The 21,556-nt window shown below is 35.1% G+C and overlaps 1 protein-coding gene across 2 annotated transcripts; it reads right to left on the bottom strand.

Moving 5' to 3' along the window:
• Positions 1 to 1,254: 1,254 nt before the first annotated feature.
• LOC111513114 (amino acid transporter heavy chain SLC3A2) lies at positions 1,255 to 21,076 on the bottom strand. Of its 2 annotated transcripts, none has more exons than XM_074180435.1 (4): positions 20,846 to 21,076; positions 13,766 to 14,014; positions 2,931 to 3,061; positions 1,255 to 2,875 (listed from the first exon to the last, which is right to left on the bottom strand). In XM_074180435.1, the coding sequence occupies exons 2-4, from the start codon at positions 13,968 to 13,970 to the stop codon at positions 1,346 to 1,348; spliced, it is 1,866 nt and encodes a 621-aa protein (XP_074036536.1). In that variant the 5' UTR covers positions 13,971 to 14,014; positions 20,846 to 21,076; the 3' UTR covers positions 1,255 to 1,345. The 2 variants fall into 2 exon arrangements, with proteins under 2 accessions (XP_074036536.1, XP_074036535.1); XM_074180434.1 differs by having other exon boundaries at positions 20,911 to 21,076.
• Between the last annotated feature and the right edge of the window lie 480 nt (positions 21,077 to 21,556).

Below are 21,556 nucleotides of genomic sequence, written 5' to 3'. Positions count from 1 at the left end.
TGATGCCCTCTCTACTCTCGAATCTCAAAATCATACCGGCTTGCCGCACTAAGGCAGAAATCTTAGCCGGACAGATGCAGAAGGGTGTCATTCTTGGCTCACTGCGCTTGCTCAGGGCACAGATTCTCGAACCCAATGATCACTTACCCCACGTTGTGGGGAGTGGTCGTTGGTTGATAATGCTGGCGCTCCCTCCCGGAGGGATAGGGATGTTACAATTTTCCTTGATTGTACCTATACCAAATATACCCCTTTGCTTCAGCTCATATGAAAAGAGATCGAAAATAATATGAAATCGCCTTTGAGGCCATATTTCATTCAATCTGTCAGCTTATGATAGAACTACCGATGCATCTAACCCAAGGACTCTATGTTGTTAGGTATTTGTAGTTGAATTACTCTGGTAAGAACCAAACTCTGTGAAGGGCTGCTTTCCATATTGCATATCCCCAACGGATTGGCTTTTCCTATAGAAAAGATAGAAAATATGGAACTTTTTTTTCTCATTTGCGCTATGAAAATGACAATTCTACGAATGTTTCATTCAATACGTCAAACAAGGGTCGTTTCAACTTCACAAATTTGTCAAATTTTTACAGCAACGACTTATTGCAAACGTGCATAACTTATCCATTTCCATTATATGGAAAAGTATCTCTCCAGATAAAGCAGTACATATATCTTTCAGGTACCTACACTCACATAACCGTCCAATATCAGAACGCATAATAAACATTGGATTTCATTTCGCGTGATGTTCTTCACTAATCATACCGTTATCAAATCAGTGACATCTTCGTCAAAAAACAGGTTGAAAATTTGCATCAGTGACTGCTTAGCTTTCAATCCAAATTTAGTTTTCCAATAAAAGTAGCATCAAGATATTCTTTCATCCACTCTGCAGATTTTCTCCTCACTAGTTCATGGAACAACTCTTGCAACAAAACAAAACTGAATTTTCTCTCCGGAAGCCTGGAACTTATAAAATCTGACGTTAAGAACAAACCCTCTGGATTGACTGGTTTTTTTTATTATATTGGAACGAACAGGTTAAACTTATTCATTGTTTCAATGGGGTACCTCCTGTGAAAGAGCAAATGAGTTATTCTGCAGTGACTTGCTTCAAATACCTTGATTGCTCTTATAGATCATGAATATTTGTTTTGCGATTCCTAGAATTGTTCCTATGGAGAGTTCTCCCATCATCTCAGCAATAATTTCCCCCCTGACTAGGATTGGTTATAAAAACGAATAGTCATGAGATTCATTTATTGTTTTGAAATGAACATCAGTGGAAACTCTCTTAGGAATCAGGTGAATCATAAAAATAATTGATTTTCAGTCATCAGTTGAGAACCACCACCACTGACTCTCCTGGCCATAAGGAAATATCTTTAAAAGAAATTGTCCCCGGCGAAGAATCCGTTCTGGGTCCAATAACGACTTTTCCGGTGTAAAGAAGGGTAGAGAGATCGGTTGACAATCTCTCGGTTCCCAGATTAGAAGCTACAACATACGCGTTTCTTCTTGGGTACCATCTCTGAATTACTAAAAACTGGTTGCCTGCGTACTTCACTTCTGCGTTGGCTTTATTTACACCCTCTTTATAAACGGAGTTCATATAAATAGAAGGTGCCTGAGTTCTGAGGGCAACCATCTTACTAATAAGTTCTTTCTGGTGAAAACTCCCAACTACTTCTCCATCTCCGTGTATCCAAGGGAGAACCTTCAGTTTTTGATTTTGCCATGGCATCATAGTGAGCTGATGAAGGTGTTTGATATCTTGTCTTTCACCTTGGGTATCAGCTATTTGCTGTAGACCAATTTCATCTCCATAAAATATGCAAGGAGTACCTGGTAGCATCAGCTGTAGAAGAGTTGCCCCTAGAGTGGCATTTGCGTATGGCAGAGTGTTGGCTAGTCTGTTCGAATTTGCATTTCCCAGTGACCAATGAATCCATGGCATTCCAGGCTTCGAAAAGAGGGTACCATTTTGAAGAGAACCAATTTGTTTGCTTACTTCAGTTACTCCTTTCTCCAAATTCAGTTTGACATCCACTAAATCCACGTTATTCAAAATGATGTTTATTATCGATTTTGGAGCTGAACTGATGAAAGCTTCACTAACTATTATGACCCTATTTTCTCCCAAAATTTTTTTCCACCGTCGTAATGAGTTTGCTAAAAACGGGTCGTCTTTCAAATACTCTAATCCCTTGAAATAAAATCCTTCGACTCCGTTTGAAATCCAATACAAAATTGATTCTTCAATGATATCAAGCTCTTCGTCTCTCTCACTTCTCAAAAATTCCATTGTAGGTCCTGAATTGCTTTCGTTCTTCTGGTCATACATTTTTTTATGGACAAGTTTCTTGACGAACGGAAATATGGGAAGATCTAATATCAAAGATATATTTCTTGAGTTCAGATGTTTCACCATGCTACTGAAATCTTTGAGCGTCCCTAGAGACGGGGCTATATCAGTTAAACTGGTAATGTTTTCGAAATCGTACGGATAGTTTGGACTGTCAAAAATAGAATTCAGTCTAACGCCTCTTGCTCCAAGTTCCATAATGTAGTCCGCTTTCATTGAAATTCCTTTGAAGTCCCCTTCCATGTTTTGCCCCCCGTTATAGAAGCTGGCTGGGAATATTTCGTAAAGCAAATTCCCTTGATACCAAAAGGTAGGAGGGTTGCATTTCTGTGGCAAAGTAGAAATCATTGCTACAACGAGTGCTACCATAGCTACTAGGCCGGAGAGAAACAACCACGTGGAGATTTTGCGGATCAGAGGCCAGTTCCATGTCATGAAAAAATAGTTATCTGGTGGATTCCGGAAAGTGAGTTGGAGTTGTTGACTCTTCTCACTGGCACCCTGAAAATTATGTTATTGAAACATTGATAGTTGAGTTATTGATTACTTCTCTCACCCCAGGTTCTTTCTCCACATTTTTGCCGTTATAGTGATGTACATTTCTATGGTTCAATAGCTGTTCACAAGCAGGTTCAGCTAATGCAGAGGAACTAGAAGATGCTGATTCAGCTTTCTCCTCGTCTGAACCTGTTAAGTAAACATTTTTTGAATTACCAAAATAAATATTCAAGGGAACCACAAAAAGAAAAGTAATTAGGAGCTGATTAAATAGCAAATTTATCTTGAGGATCTCAATTGGGAGATCTTCTGACGAAAAACTTCGTGAATTGAAGATATCGACAAACTACTGAACTCCATAATAGATAGAAACAAAGACATTATTTTCATTGAATTCATCATATACTGATATTGAAAAATGTTAAAAACTGTATCTTATTACTCAAGTACCTAAGGTAGATTATCGCATCATATACTCGTTTGCGTTTTTGGTAAACTGGGAGGAATCATACAAACCATTATCAATACCGCCTTCTGAATTCAGTATAGGACCTATTTTTAGTACCATAGAAGTCTATTAGTGGGATTTGGATAGTACAAATATCAAAAGACTGAGACAATTAAGAAGTTTTCTGATTGACTCGGCCGATACTTGCTGAAGATCTATAGTAATTTCATAAACTACACCGGAAACGACTTGATCTTCACAACTTTATTTCTGGAAGTTTCACGACATGTTTCGTTACCACAGTAGCTTCATTATTCGTTGTGAATAACATACTGAAAACTGATTCTTCCCTCTAACTTTTATATACTCCACGTAATCGCTAGTGGAAACGGCCTACTAAGTACAACATTATAAATAAAACTGATTTCTAACATTTTTTAACATATCAGGTATGACCGACCTAATCGCAAGCGTTATTCTTTCTTTTGAGTCATTCAAATCTAAAGGTTAAGTTTTGTACACATTGCTCTTTACATATCCCCATAAAAGAAATCTAATGACGAAAGATCAGGTGTTCGCGCTGGTCATTCAATAGATCCTCGCCTCCCTATCCACCGATTGGGAAATGTATCGAGGTATTGCCGGGCCTTAACTTGGTATTGTGGTATTGCTCCATCCTGCTGAAACCAAATCGTATTCACTGGAACTTGAGGGTTTCCTGGATCAGGATACAAAATTGCTCAGTTTGTAATGACTTCATTTTGAAGTAGTGCCAAATAATTAACGCCATTCAAGTTACCCTCATTGAAAAATGGACCAGTGATATGGTTTCCTATAATACCTGTCCAAATATTAACCATTCGAATGTGTTGCGTGTGTTCTTCTCTCATCCAGTTAGGATTTTCCATTGACCAGTAGCGGAAATTTTGCCGATTAGCATGACCGTTAAGAGACAAATACACTCATCAGAAAACATAACGTCTTCTAATTGAAGGATATTGTTATCCAACATGTCCATCATTTGCTCACAAAAATAAGTTCTTCTAGTTCCAGAGATCAAGCTCTCGAATCTGCTTCTCTATTTTGCTTATTGTTCCTCAAGATATGGGCGGTAAATTAGTAAATTTCTAATGAATTTTCGTTAATCTAACCATTTGTCAGACTTGAAGTTAACGAACTTTGATCTTAAATTAAAATACTGACAACCCATGTTGTTACATATAGAACAAGTTGACAATGCATTTTAAACTAACGTTGCCACAGAAGCCATCATTTGCTCACAAAAATAAGTTCTTCTATCAAAACCGTCTTCCCTGAGCTCCTGAATAGGTGTCATTTTATAGGGCTGCATTTTATTTTCTTTTAATATGTTTACTATCGATGTATGGCTAACATTGAATGTAGTGGATGCCTGTCTACTCGATGTATGCGGGTTTTCCTCAAACTCAAGCATCACATCTAATTTGAGTTCATCACTCATTGCATTGGCAGCTGCTTTTTTTATCTGCCCCACATGACCAAGCTCTCGAATCTGCTTCTCTATTTTGCTTATTGTTCCTTGAGATATGGGCGGTAAATTAGGAAATTTCTCATGAATTTCCATTAATCTAACCATTTGTCAGACTTGAAGTTAACGAACTTTGATCTCATTTTAAAATACTGACAGCTCATGTTGTTACATATAAAACAAGTTGACAAGGCGTTTTAAACTAACGTTGCCACGGAAATTATTCAGTTTTTTAAAGGATACTATCTAAAAAGACCAATGATCACTTACACCACGGTGTAGGGAGTGGTCGTTTGTTGATAATACTGGCGCTCCCTCCCGAATGTATCGGGGCTTCGGGAGATAGGGCCTAACCAGCGCAAACGACGGTTAAAAAAATATCTTTATTGTCCAACAGTTACCCATTTACAGGGCAGCATGAAATTATATTCAAAATAATTACCAATATACACTGAAAAATAAAATGAACAGAAAAAAAAAACTAATTCTAACTACCTACTTTAAGTACACTCTGAGAGGTCAAAAAATGAACTGAGATCGTGAAACTGGCCGTGGCACATTGAACTTAATTTTTTCCAGTTCACACAAGGTAAATTAGGAAATTTCTCATAAATTTCCATTAATCTAACCATTTGTCAGACTTGAAGTTAACAAACTTTAATCTCAAATTAAAATACTGACAGCTCATGTTGTTACATACAAAACAAGTTGACAAGGCGTTTTAAACTAACGTTGCCACGGAAATTATTCAATTTTTCAAAGGATACTATCTAAAAAGAACATTGCTATGTTTTTTTTATTTTCTTATTATCAGTATCTCCACATGAAATAAGTTTTGAGTATATTGCAATAAGTTTTGAGTGTATTTTATGGATTTTCGGTAACCATATTATTTTGATTTATTTTATCTCAATTATCGCAATAAACTTGAAACCGATAACATTTTTGAACAGAGAATGAAGAGACCTTTCAAACGATATATAAGAAACCTATACTTCCTATTTAAAAAATTGGAGGTTGTACCCGTCATTCGACGGGGTTTAAAGGTAGGGGTAGCATTTTTATCTTGGAGTATGTCAAATTATAATTTAAATTCGACGTGTTTTGAGATTTTGTTAAAATTTGTACCATAACCGAAATAATGAATTCATTTCATTTGGCTTTCACACACTGTTCTACATGTGAAATTCAAATGCTATTCACAAAATTATTCCATAGACTATAGACGATAATTTGAATTACGAAATATGTCAAAGCTGTTAATCAATGAATACGGAAACGGATTCTGAGATGTTGATATTTTAACTTTGAAACTCTAAGATAAATACTCATAATTATTAACAATTTTTTTCAGTAGAAAAATTCATGGAACAGCACATTTTGTAATTTCCATATGCATATAAAATTCTTCATTTCAATTTTTAACTTTTTCAGATTGACAAAATGGTTAAGGCTTTCGCGGCCGAGGTTTCAGTGTCACTATTTTCCGGATTTGAAGGCCGTGGATTTTTGGAATTTCTTCCTGACGTTTCGCTGGGGTGAGTGGCTAGCTTCCTCAGAAGTTCATACATCTTGACTTAATATCTCCGATGACTGGAAGTTACGGCTGCGTAACTAGTATTTTTGTTGACTCTTCAGGTAGTTTGGTGTACTTATACCTGTACCTGGCTAAGGTTAATTGCGTAAATAGTCTTGTATGTTAATTCAGGTAATCTAGTGCTGTACCTGGATTTGGTAAATTGTCAGTCACATTCGTTGACCCTTTCCTACCTATCGTCATGCTGTTTGCTATTATTGAACTTCTAAGAATGGGATTCTATTGATTGAGGTTCACAGCTTTTTCTTTTCTGTTAAAATTATGTGTGTGTTTGTGGATTTCTATTGCCTCCCGTCGACTATGGTGTTTTCAAACAGAATCCTGTGGGTCTCTTCTGTCTTTAGCCGACCTGATCCTTTGTTGTGTCTTCTTGGTGTATTTGTATCAAATTTATGTTTCCCCAAGAGTTTTCCAATTCTGTCTGTGACTCTAGAAAATAAGGTAGATACGTGCATGCAATCATCTGAGCCGTCTCCCAGAAAGGTTTTTACAAACGAATCCTTTCTCAACTCAATATTGCTAGTCCTTACATTGGACCTACCCACAAAAACATTCTTCATTCATTTCTTCCTATGTTTTTTACTACTTGTATTTATAACTAACGTTACTACAGTTTCGTCACGTTTCGTTAGTTACAGAAATAAGTGTTAAAAAAACATAGAAAATTTTGTTTCTTATTTTTCATGATCTCCTACTACGTAATAAAGGCTACATTCATCAATCGAGTCATTTTTAATTTGCAGAAATATATGAATATCCTATTTTAATCTCAGAGGTCAACACATTTGTCCAACTACATACTAGGTTTGGCAAATTTCTAAGAACTCAACACTGACATACTCTCATTTTTCAAATACGAAATCTTAATTGTACTCTTAGGTTGTGAAAAGTGTGTCACAGGAAACGTTTTATCAACTGTAAGTAAACATTGAAGTAGCAAACTGATCTCAATAACTGGGTGTGATAAACAAACCCATGAATGCAAGATAACGTTTAATTTCAACGCATTATGGAAATATAGATAATTATTACAGATTGATTATTTTTATTACTTGAAATACAACTTTGCAACTATGAATATCAATGAAGCTAATAGATCACACAATATAGGTAATCGGATCAACCCAGAAACAGATTTTCGAATGAATCAGTCTAGTTTTAAACTCCAGACATCACCAGAAGATGGCAAATATATATAATCATAACAACAGGAGGACGCGAAGAAAATTCTCCGTAGATTACCTGTAGGTCTCTTCAGTCAGAAAATCAAAAATAAAAACTCTGCTTTACTTTGTCAAGCTTTTTTTCACTGTCAAGCTTCTTTCTTCCTTAAATTATACTTATATACACTGTGTCTCACTTCTCATGGAAACACCCCCGTATTTTTCGTAATATTCGAGGTAGAACGATGAAACTCTCAGCATTAATGGAAATGCTCAAAATGCACCTACCACCTGAATGGGGTTGGCCAAAGTGATATACACTGTCCGTCCACAGTAAAAATGAGGTGTTTCATCGCGAGTGGCGGACAGTGTATATCACTTTGTCCAACCCCATTCAGGTGGTAGGTGCATTTTGAGCATTTCCATTAATCCTGAGAGTTTCATCGTTCTACCTCGAATATTACGGAAGATACTGCGGTGTTTCCATGAGAAGTGAGACACACTGTAGTTAAATAACGATAAATTAAACATAAGTAACTCTCTTTCTGGAATTAAAAGATTAACCTAGCAAAATCATAAACCTATCATTGAAAAATGACAGTAATGAAATTAAAAAAATTAATATTCGTGTTTTTAATCTTTTTATACTGATTTATATAATAGTAACTGGACTTTTATTGAGGATAAATGACAACTAGTGAATAAATGAATAATGAAACTGATGGCAAAGTCTAGCTGTAGCTATTCTACTTAATCATCAGAAGGGCTTACACCTCAAAAGAGATTTACGAGTATTATAGTGAATCAATTAGTTACATTATGGTTGACTGCTTCATTTTCACAGAGAGATTACGTAGATGTGGAAGGTTACATGATTCATATGATTTGGCACATAAAACTGTTTCAGTAATTAGGAGTGCATTGAGGAGTCAGCAACGTATCAGGCTTGGTGGGTCAGGATTATTCGAAAGTTTCTTTACAAAGGTACTCAAGTGAAATTGTCTTGTATTTTCCATGTTGAGCGACTTATATTCAATGATCTTATTAGGGATGGGTTCATATTTCCTTATACCACGACTATTTTGTACCTTTTGAACTCGCATTTTATCTATGATCATTAAACATGAACCGTAAATGAAATCATAGAAATTGAAGTGACTCAAAACAAGTGACTCATATAGTGTACGTTTCAACTTGAAATTGAGAATATGAGTTCGAGTGATCCAAAAGCACTGCTCACCAGACTTTTGATGTACTGGAAGAAACTCATATCAGAATCTATTGACCCAAATTTCTAGCCGAGTCACTGACTTGTAGGAAATGTTGTCTATGTGAACAACCATGTTATTTTTCAGAATATTTTCATTATTTTTATTACCAAAGGAAACTATTGTAAATGTTTCCGAATTCGGGTTTTTAAACCTTTTTAATTTCTTCGTTGATGATTTCCATAGCTGCATCTGAGCTTTCCATACTGAAATTCACATAAAACTGTGTGTCATCTGTACTTTACAACATTCCACCTCATTTGAAATACTGCAGTGTATATGATGAAAAGCATCGGTCCTGAAATAGGCCCCTGAAGAACCCCTGATAATACATCTAGACTACAATAATATGATTCACTTACCAAAATCCTTTGGAATCGTCTTATGAAATAATTCCAGATCCAAAATGTCGATGGCATATTGAACATGTAATACTTTAATGTGGCATAAAGTAATTCCTGATTGATCGTGTCAAATGCTTTAGAGAAGTCGAGTAATACCAAATCAGTTGATATATTTGCGTCATTTGCAGATAAAATATCAGTTACAGCTGCTAGAGCTGTTTCAGGACTCTACCAGGTCCAAAGCCACATTGACTTTTGTAGAAGAATCTTTCGAATATTTTGGAGATGTGGGTAGCAATTTTATTATTCTCAAATCAGAGTATTCTTTGGGATTGTTTTTTTTTTGGAATTGGTATACCAATGCAGTTTTTCCAAAGTATCAGAAAGTACGATCTTTAAGTGTAATGTGAGCTATATCTTTGTCAATATACAGGCTAGAGAATAGTAACAATCTCAAGTTTATATTATCTACTCCAAATGTCTTATTCTTGATAAAATGTAGAATATATGTAGAAAACAAACAATTTTGACAGTTTGTTTTCTGTCTGATCTTTTGTAGTTTGGTGAGTTTTCCAGTCTGAGTTGGCCCATCCTGGCTTCCCCCATTATCACAAAGTGTGAAGGAGGTAGATTTAGAAGTGTCTCCAATGCAGCTTTTGGGGTAGTTCTCATTGCTCCCGTCATTCCCAAACATGCAAGTCTTTGCACCTTACCTAGTTTGTTGCTGGTGGTCGCCTGCTTCATCTTTGGCCACCAGACCAGAGATGCGTATGTTATCATGGGTTTAACCACCATCGTGTATAGCCAATATACCATGTCTGGTTTTAGTCCCCATGTTTTTCCATAGGTGCGTCTGGCGAGCATCAGTGCTACCTCCGCTTTCCTCTTTATCCTGTCCAAGTGTTGGTTCCAGGTCAGTTTGGAATCTAGGATTACTCCCAGATATTTAACCTCCCCCAACACTTAGAATTTCTTCACCTCGAAGTTTTAGAGGTCCAAGACCCTCCGTTTTAGTCCTCTTGGGTAATGCTACTATGGTCGATTTGGATGGGCTTATGTTAAGCTCTTCTTCTTCGGTTTACCTTATTATAATGTTCAGGGCCTGTTGAATGCATTCCTTCACTAGATATTGTATTTACCCTGGACTAAGATGACTAAGTCGTCTGCATAGCCCAGTGCTTTAAACCCATCATGGTCCAAGAGACATAGTAGCTCGTCCATTACAAGGTTCCATAACAGAGGGGATATAACCACCCTGAGGACGGCCCTTTGCTACCCGTGCCACGACTGTTTCCCCCATAATGGTTGTATATACCAATCTTCCCCTAAGCATGCAGTCTATCCACCTGCAGCTTGTCTTGTCGATCCCTCTTCTCCTCGACGCCTGGATGATTGATTCTAACGACGTATTATCAAATGCGCCCTCAATGTCCAAGAAAGCAGCTGAAAGTACTTCCTTGTTTTTGTAAGTATATTCTACTTTTTCTGTTACCCGACATAGAGCCGTTTTTGTTGACATACCTGACCTGTATGCATATTAGTCTCAATGTAATGCTCAATGTAATAGTCTGCCATACATAAAGAACAATATATTAATAATAATAGTAAACATCATTTATTGGTGAATGCCAAAGGGCCATCTAACGAAGTCCTTCAGCCAGCAATATATTATTTTGCACCGAAATTGTATAATAATAATACTGCTAAAAGAAACACGGTTACTAAGTAACTATCTCGGTATTATCCTTCTCTAATATAGTGTCTAAAGGCATTACATACCCAAGTTAATAAAATAACCTACTATTTAAAACACAACAATTTATTTCACCAATATTCTCTGCTTTTCATGTTGTCTATCGTTTTTTCTTTCTTTTAATTAGTAGTTGATTTTTCGTTATTCTTTCCGTTTTCACATCTTTTATGAAATAATTCACATGACGTACTGTACCAATTATTACTAAAAGTGTTCCGTGAAGAGGAAAATGAAAAGCCTTGGTTTGCGAACCGTTTTTCTTCAAACGGCTCAAATGACTCGTATATTAAAACTATATCTTCTTTTTGAACCAAAATAAACTGAAATGAACTTCTTGGTCGGTCAGTAGCCAGGCGGTTCGACGTGGGTGCTTTGTTCATTCACTCGAATTGACTGCCGTGTTGGTCGGTGGTTCAAGCCCCAGGCTAAACGATCGATTTTCACTTGCTATTGTCCAACCCGTGTTAGGAACCACACGTTAAAAGGTAAGACCTCGTGAATCCTCAGCTCGCACAAGTTTCGACTTCTGAGGGTTGTCGTTCGTAGGGGTGCGACGAAAAGACAGATTTTCAAACAGAATTTTTTAGTATATTCAAATGAAATTCATTCTCTTACACTCAAATTTGCTGTAAGTATGATAATGTTTAATTTATAAGTTTGAAAATGTCCTTATAGGACGAAACTGCAGTAACGTTAGTCACAAATAAAAGTGGTAAAAAACATAGAAAGTTTCAATTTTCTTTTCTTCGATATTGGAACTTTATTTAAAGGCCGTGAAGAACCCTCACAGTGGGAATCGAAAGCTTGGCAAAGAGAAACAGAGTTTTTATTGTTAATCCAGTCATTTAAGCTTAAATTAGGTAAGAATCTCGGAATTCGAGATACCCAGCTGTAAGTCTGTAAATACTTGTATATTGACACCCTAAAAGTTGTCTCAAAACCTACATATGGTAGGGTGTAAGCAAATATTAAATTTCAAGGTCAAAGGTCACAAAAATCGGTTTTTTGCGCTTTTTTGGAAATATCTCATTTCCTATGGGTTTTTTGCTATTTGTATTTATTATCAATATTGTAGAATACAAAATTCTCTACAAATTTTGTTTAAAAAAAATTTTCATACGGTGAACCGTTTTCGAGATAGAGGGCGGAGAGCACGCGGTCACAGCATCACTTCAGGTCAACCGGTGCCTCCGATCGAAAACGCGCCATATATAGTTGATGAACTATCGATAAATCAACGATTATAAATATTTGTCAATTTTTATTAACTATTATATTATATTTTATCATTTTCTTCATGCATTCAATCTATATCTATTCAATAATACTGATAACCGTTCAAGTGGCTGTGACACAAAATCATTTTTAAAAGTTTTTGAGAAACTGACAAATTTGGATGAACTAGCTGCAGCATTTGAGGAAGAAAATTGTTCGGCCCAGAGATTATTAGAGAGTGGAAATCAAACCTTATTGGCAGTCTATAATGCTCCGAAATCTGTGAAAAGTCTCGATCATCTTCGTTATATGCATTACGTCAAATCTACAAAACTTAATAAACCTGTGCAGCTTTCAAATATTCCACCAACAAGTACAGCTGCTCATCAACATTTCAACCAAGTTCAAACTTGGTTAGGACATGATTTGGAACCCCAGGTATGGGGTTGGGTAATGCGAAACGATTTTCTGGAGCCTATCATGACAATTTCACCACCTGCTCCAGAAGATTTGCTAAATACAATTTTCTGCAACTGCAAGAGTGGTTGTGGTTCGCGATGCGGATGCAGGAAAGCGGGCTTGCAATGCTCTTTAGCTTGTGACCAATGTAATGGGCAAGCTTGTCTCAATGCTCTACCATATCAGAGCGACATTAACGAAGATGGAACCTTTGACCCCGAAATCATGGAAGAACTTGAGACAAATGTCGTTGAAGACGATAATGAAGACCAGTTTGAAATTTACCAGCAGCCAGAAGACGACGATGAAGAGGAAGAAGATGATTAAAATTATAAATTGTAGTTTTTGTACCCTTTATTCCATTTCTTTACTTTCAATAAAAATAAATGTATTCAATGATATTTTTTAATAAAAAGATTAATTCATAATTTATTTGTTTTTTTTTTCATCATGTAAGAATTTATAAATATTAATTAGGTTAAAATTCAAATATATAATTCCTATATTTTCATTAACAATTCTGCAATTACATGGGCGGGTAAGTGTTGTTAAATAAATTAATACTGAATAAAAAGTGGATAAGTTAGGAAAAAAATGATAAAATATAATATAATAAATAATAATAAATATAACAAATATTTGTAATCATTGATTTATAGATAGTTCATCAACTATATATGGCGCGTTTTCGACCGGAGGCACCGGTTGACCTGAAGTGATGCTGTGACCGCGTGCTCTCCGCCCTCTATCTCGAAAACGGTTCACCGTATAAAAAATTTTTTTAAACAAAATTTGTAGAGAATTTTGTATTCTACAATATTGATAATAAATACAAATAGCAAAAAGCTCATAGGAAATGAGATATTTCCAAAAAAAGCGCAAAAAAACGATTTTTGTGACCTTTGACCTTGAAATTTAATAGTTGCTTACACCTTGCCATATGAAGGTTTTGAGACAACTTTTAGGGTGTCAATATACAAGTATTTACAGACTTACAGCTGGGTATCTCGAATTCCGATGTGAACTTACTATAATGACTGGACTATGTTGATTTATTGACTGAGATAACCCGTTAATCTATTCAATTCAGCCAGAAAGAATAAAAATTGTGTTAAATCATAACGTTCGAACGAGCTCACCTGATACATCTTTTAATTTCGTAGCAAGTTCAAGTCCACTAACAAAATGAGTATCGGTCGGCTCCTGCAAAGGATTTATAAAATCATTTGTAGGTGGTGAAGGAGTAATCAGTGGACAAATTGAAGCAACTTCGTCCGCCAAAAGAGAGCTGCTCGGCGAGGCAGGTAGTAGTGTGGAGTTTTTGACTCCTAAAAATCCTTCCATTTCTAAAAAGGGTCAGAGGATTGCTCTTCCATCATTAGCGACACCTGGAATTTGAAAATGACTGTTATAGTTTTAAATGTCACAAATTATTATTGTTTTCAAATCATTGTTTGCAAATATTGTGGTTTCATATTAAACTCAAATATAAACATAAACTTAACGGACGTCTTATGAAACAATTAAATCATCAAATAAATGTTTTATATCAAAGAGCTCAGAACCCAAAATCAAAACTTTTTTTATTGATGAAGCATTTTTTTGTTAAAGAAGATTCCCATATAGATTGATTGGTGGCGAGAATAAGTACCTTTGTGCTAAAGAACTTCTACCAGAGTAATTGAAATGGTTATAAATGTGGACATTCAGTTAGCGATTTATGACAAAAAATAATAATAATAATGTTTATTCAGATTCAAATCATAAAAAGAATCAACTAAAGTAATACATGCAGTTGAATAAACATCGTAGAAACCACAGAAGCATCAGATGTTGCTTGTATGTGGTGAAAGGGAGATCCAAAAGAAAAAAATTAATATATGATAAATAAATAAATATGATAATATGAGAATGAATTATATAAAGGGGATTTGCATATGAAAATAAGCTTCTTAATATATGACATTAAAAACACATAAGATAACATAAAATCACAAATATAGGTATAAATATAAAAAGTTAACAGTTTTGACATATGATATTATTTAAATATAAAATCATACAAACATAAAACTAAATTGACCATCAAGTATAAAATCACAATTGTTAAATACGCGTACTACTAATAATATATAAAAACATGTTGCAATCGATATGGATGTTGTTGAAAATGGAGGTGATATATATTAACAAAGCGATAGTGCCAATACATACACATATATACATACATATATGAACACATATGTATTACAGAATTGTAAGTGGACAATATAGCAAAGCTACGTATGGTTTTTTCCCATCTACTCAAATAGACGTAGAAGTTCAAGTCTCGTGACTTTGAAGAATATGCTCTTTCAACTATTTTTTGAAGCGATTGATATTTGAGATAGATTTTATCTTTTGGAATTCGGTTGTAGAGTTTAGGCGCAGAGTAAGTAAATGATCTTTGTGTAACGATCCTGACCATTAGGGGCATGGTACTGATGTGAAGGAAGCGATGCCGTATGTTTATTTGTATGATATTTGGTGCTAGACCATAAAAAATACAACTGTCGTATGTCCAACAGACGGGTTTCGATGTATAATCTATCAAAGGGGTACCTACCATTTTTAGAGAATATTAATTTAAGAGAACGCCTTCACATAATTTCAATTTGAGAAATATGACTATTTAATGCTCCTCCCCAATAACTTTACAAATGTTGAACAATAGTTGTAACAGATACAGTAACGGATAAAATAAAACTTATAGCTAACACCGCAGCTTCCTTGGTAGGAAACTATGAGGAAACCTGTCTAGAAATAAAAAAAATGTTTGTGAAAACTGTTCAATTATAAAAAAAATATATTAAAGAAGAAATTAATACAAATCATGAAATTATGAAACGACAGCAAATATTAATTGGCCCTCCAGGGCGACTTCATTGATTCCAGTGGCGCATTGTCTATTTCAGCTGCAGGAAAACCCGGAAAAACCTGCAGCACCACATTATCTGAAGACCTTGATCTGCCAATGTCTTTCATGAAACAAAATGTAGGGTATCTTCAGAGGCTTCAATATTCAAGACATGGCCAGAACACTTACTGACACGACTATCGTCAAACTTAAACCAGTTCGTTTCGTCTTTGACCAAGGCGTTATAATGACCAGATTCAAAGCCAGAACCACAGTGAACTATGACTGCATGAAGATTATAATAGTGGTCTGCTAGTTTGAATTGTTCATCTATTTCGAATCTTCGTAAGAGTTTGGTGCTTCCGTCAGAGATTGAGTCATCTTTGAAGATCATCAGTGTTATTATTAGATTGACTGGTGCCTCAGCTATACTTGTTTTCTAATAATAGTCAGTCAGTTTGGCACATACAAAAGTTGATCATCACTCGTTAAAAGTTTTATTTTCAGATGATTTAACAATAAGCTTTGCACGGACTGGCTATCAGTCATATTAGGAAACGCTAGTTGAAGTTCCAGATAATCACATACGTTTCTGCTACCTCTTGAATATTTACTACAAAGTAAACGAGTGAATCATTCAATCCAGAGCGGTCAGGAGTATTGATTCTGCTATTTTTTTGCTCACGAAGAGTATTCAACAAGAACCTCAAGAATTTGGAGCGATCCTCTTGTTTTCCTAACGAGTATCTAGTGGACTTCAAAGACTCCATGAAATCGGTAGGGTGACGGGTCAGTCCACTCAAAATCCTATTTCTACGAATTGTTTGTTTCCAATGATCCACTACATAACATTCACCTAAAATATGCCTCTGTCGCTTTGTTGCATTGCCTGCACTTAAGGTCTCCGTCGTACGAACCCATTTTGTTCAGCTCTCCTCTCAATGACGATGAGTAGTTCCGTGATTGTTCTGAAACGATCCCTGTTGAAACAGTTTTTCAGTTTTTTCTCAGTAGATCTTTAAAATCGCCCATTTAGCAGTATCTATGAATATGTGTTATTTGAAATCCTAAAGGAAATCACGATATAATTCAACAGATAAGAAGAATCCAAAAAAAAAACAGTCCCAGAATGATATTTTGAAAGTTTTCGGTTGACAAGAAATTTCATATTTACTGTTGAAATATCCTAAAGATACAAAATTCCTAGGTGCATGTGAATCCTTTGGGATAATTAGCTCACAAGATAATCGAGATGCAGGACCGTCCGATGAACAGTTTTAGTTGATAATTATGTTTCAATTAAACAGGCGACAGGCAACTTGGTAAAAATATATTCAGTTATTCATAATTTCACGAAAAAAATATATTTTGTTCATACACTCGAGGAACGTAGTAATCTCTCAGCCAGATTTCGTTCGATTAGTTGGGGTGACAAGATCCTTTTTTGGAATTTCTGTCCAAGGACACCGACAATTATGATCCAGGGGTCATTCGATTCGAAATAACATCTAGCAACTCTTTGGAGAGGAGCTCGAGAAAATTGCAAAAGTAATAATCTATTTAGTAAAAAAAAGTGGGGTATGGTTTTTTCCAAATATCTTGAAAAATATCAAAGATAATCCTCCTTGAAGAGGAGGAAATTTCCTAAAAAAAAGTCTCACCTCCCGGAACTCTATCACCAATATTCATAATTTTGATTAGATTTGAACAATAAAAATTATTAAACCCATTAAATATCATTATTAAGAAAAAAAATCACATACCTTCTAGACACCTAAATAAAGGCCATGGGAAATTTTTTTTCCCGCGATTATTTTATTAGATATACTTTAGTTTTTAGTTGATTAACTAATTTTTAAAAGTTTTAAATCAACATAAAAACCCTGATGATTTTTAAACTAAAAACCTCAAATTTTCTTCACTTGTTGATTTTTCACTTTGTTATTAATAATCAAAGACGGTAAAGAGTGAAAAATTCAATTAAAGTAATGAAATTTTTTCTCAATATTTAAATTCATTCGTATTCTTATTATTTAAAGTTACAATTTTTTTTTTTAATTTGTAGCTCGTTTGTTTGGAAAATTGTTATAAACAAATGTATTGTTCATAAGATATTAGAAATTTTTGGGGGGGATTTTTATCAGAGATGAATATTATGATTTTTGAAAACAGAATCGTTTCTTGAGAGAGAGTTTTTATAGCTCAAAAACGCATTTGTTAATTAACAATCATTTTGCTACTAAATATAAATATTGAGGAACGATTTGTTTTTTGAATCATAATTTCTAGTTATCTTTGATATTCTGGTTTTTTAAATTTATATTATTGAACGCTTTCAAGAAAAGCTCCAAAAAGTGAACAAAATTTAAGTAAGGTTTTCAGTTTAAAAATTATCGGGGATTTTATGTAAATTCAAAACTTGTTAAAATACAGGGTGTAACTGAATAAGTGTCAAAAAAAGATAGGATCTTTCATATAAAGAAATTTCATTGGAGCATCCCTTGTTAAGATACAGCCCTTTGAAGGGGGTACATAAAATTTGTATAACAATTTTTTTCACAAGCACTAAAAAAGTTACAATATTGAAATTACCCTGACGTTTTGTACTACCAAAAAAACACTTAGCCAGAAATTCATTTGATTTACCCCATGGTTGTGAGGGGTGGAAAACGCAACCCCTAAAATTTATTTCCAATGTAACTTTTTGTCTTATTATTTGTTTACCATTTGAAAATTTATTTTCGATAGCCTGTTTCATTCGAAACAAAAATGTCTCTTAGGTTTTTTGTCCAAAATAAACCAGTCCGCAGCAAAAAATTATTTTAGGAACAACTACAGAGATACATCGTCATAAATGCGAAAATACAAAACTAATCTATCTAGTAGGTCGCTATTAGCGATAGTGACAATTAAATTGGTATGACGCTGTCAGTTTGTAAATTTTCGAAATTGAATTAATACTAATTGTGTGTTGTTGTTCTGTTCTTAATTTATCACTTTAATAATTCACTTGTTATTAAAATGGCATACACAAATAAGGAAATGGCTGATAAGCATTACGTTCACGGTCTGTCGCAGGGGAATGGGTTAGAAACTTCTAGAATATATGCTGAAATGTATCCTCAACGGCAGCATCCTTCACATAGAATATTTGCTCGACTTCATCAACGATTACGAGAATATGGTTCATTCGACAAAAAAACGCAGGATTGTGGTCGCCATCGAGAAGTACGAACACCACAGCCTGAGGAAGCAGTATTTAATTTGATTGAAGAACAACCTACTACCAGTACTAGAAAGATTGCTTTCCAGCTAAATGTTGATCATATGACGGTATTTCTAGTTTTGAAGGAACAACTCTTATACCCTTTACCATCTGGAACGAGTACAGGCACTGTTACCGCGAGACTTTCCGAACCGTCTTGAATTTTGCAATTGGATGCAAACGATAGAATTCACAGACGAATGTAGTTTTTCTCGGGAAAAGATTATTAATTTTTATAATTACCACATATGAGCTGATGAAAACTTTCACGCTATTGTCGAAACTAACCCTCAAGAACAGTTTTCTCTTAACGTGTGGCTCGTAGTTATTGGGGATGATTTAATTGGGCCTCATTTTCTACCTCCTCGATTAAATGGTGAGGCATACGTTCAATATCTAAGAGAAGTGCATGCAGTACAGCTGGAGGAAGTTCCTTTGGGCGTCAAAGGGCTCCCACCCATTTTAGTCAAGTAGCACGTCAGCATTTAACTGAAACATATGCAAATCAGTGGATAGGTCGAGGAGGACCACAGAACTGGCCCGCTCGATCCCCGGATCTCAATCCTCTCGATTTCTCTATTTGGGTCCATTTACAGCATTTGGTTTATCGTACTCCTGTTCGCGATGTAGAGGACTTAAGAAACCGCATCATCGATGTGTGCAGGGTACTCAGAGAGACTCCAGGAACATTTGAGCGAATACGTGGCTCAATGCGCCGACGTCTAGACGCATGCGTAATGTCTGAAGGTAGACATATTGAACATTTACTGTGATTTCTACATGTTGTGTGTTTTGTTATTGATAAATTAGTTTTGTTTATTACCCTTTAATCGTTTAATGCAGGTACTAACTACAAAATAACAATAAATCCAGTTCGCATTTATGACGATGTATCTCTGTAGTTGTTCATAAAATAATGTTTTTGCTGCGAACTGTTTTATTTTGGGCAAAAAACTCAAGAGACAATTTTTTGTTTAGAATGAAACAGGCTATCGGAAATAAATTTTTAAATGGTAAACAAATAATAAGACAAAAAGTTACATTGGAAATAAATTTTAGGGGTTGCGTTTTCCACCCCTTACAACCATGGGTAAACCAAATAAATTACTGGCTAAGTGTCTTTTTAGTAGTACAAAACGTCAGGTTAATTTCAATATTGTAACTTTTTCAGTGCTTGTGGAAAAAATTGTTATGCAAATTTTATGTACCCCTTTTAAGGGGCTGTATCTTAACAAGGGATGCTCCAATGAGGTTTCTTTATATGAAAGATTTTTTTTTCGATGAGGAATCACTTCCCTGAATGTTTTACTCTTATTCAGTTACACCCTGTATGTTGATTAACTAAAGTATATCTAATAAAATAACCACACGAAAAATTTGTTTTCCATAGATTTTCATTTATTCAAGTGTCTAGAAGGTATGTGATATTTTTTATTAATAATGATATTTGATGGGTTAAAATAATTTTTATTTCTGAAAAGTTCGTATCGGTGAGCGCTTGCGGGACGCGCATCGCCTGCTTTTAGCGCTATTTTCGCCTCTGAATTAAAATTATAAATATTGGAGGTAGAGTTCCGGGAGGTGGGACTTTTTTTCAGTAAATTTCCTCCTCTTCAAGGATCTTTTTTCAAATTTCGGGTATCTTTAATATTTTCAAAGATATTTGCGAAAAACCAAACCCCCTTGTTTTACTAAATTGTTTATAACTTTTGCAATTTTTTCGAGCCCCTCTTGAAATTTTTCAAAAAGTTGCTAGAGGTCGTTTTGAATCGAATGAGCCCTGGATCACAATTTTCGGTGCCCTTGGACAGAAGTTCTAAAAAAAAGCTAAGACTACGAATAACTTCAAGATGATGATTCAGAGAATCTTGACGGGTATTTTATGGGAATAACTGACCATCAGGTGTGCGAAATACAAAAGAATTTGAATGGTTTGAATGTAATCTCAAAAGGCGATGAAAACATCACACAAGCATCAATCACTTGTTTGTGTTCAATAAATAATTAATTAGATGAAGCTATTGAAATTGCGAGTAACAAATAATTAATTGAGATCACCTTGAAATATGATTCCACAGTTTCATCTCAACTCCGAATTGGGTAAGGAAGTATTTCATACTCACAGAATATTATTTGTTATCATGCGATCCAAAACAGAACTCACGTCCAATGGTTCACAATTTATAAGTAATTCACTTCAATAAAACTGTTTATACTTAATATCTATTTGTCCACACATGGAATGAACAGCTGACTGCACGCCATTTTGATCGAAGGCCGAGTGCGTCGTGGTGCTTGGCGTCGCCAGTGGCGTTCTCCAAATTTTCAAAGATATGCGTAAAAGCTTTCGAATGTTATTAATTCTCTATGTCAAAATGCATATTGAAAATAGACTGATAAATACAGAAAAGAAATTGACTGTGATTTGGGTAAATATTCGTTTTGATAGCACCCGGCGATTTTGAAAAAATTTTTGAGTGTACTTACGTATTTTGATGCGTAGATTACGAATCCGAAAGAAAAAAGCAGCGCTCCACTTCATTTACCTCGTCATTGGATCAGCATACCTCCCTTACGACAGTTCGAAACCACCACCAACCAGGGAAGTGGAGGAGTTGGTTAGGGGAAAGAGGTGAGCACTTACTACAGTTTAGCGAAGTTAATAGAAAAACTAGTGAAATATCGACTACAAAACTTTTTACTATCAAAAAATATAATAACAGAAGAACAATTCGGATTCCAACCAAATAAGGGAACCAACGATGCCCT

Source organism: Leptinotarsa decemlineata, unplaced genomic scaffold (assembly GCF_025532065.1).
Source record: "Leptinotarsa decemlineata unplaced genomic scaffold, Ldec_3_MD MMD2_tig00026294_RagTag_RagTag, whole genome shotgun sequence".
Classification (NCBI taxonomy): domain Eukaryota; kingdom Metazoa; phylum Arthropoda; class Insecta; order Coleoptera; family Chrysomelidae; genus Leptinotarsa; species Leptinotarsa decemlineata.
The sequence above is the reverse complement of the archived record's forward strand: the minus strand, read 5'-3'. Positions and strand labels throughout refer to the sequence as shown.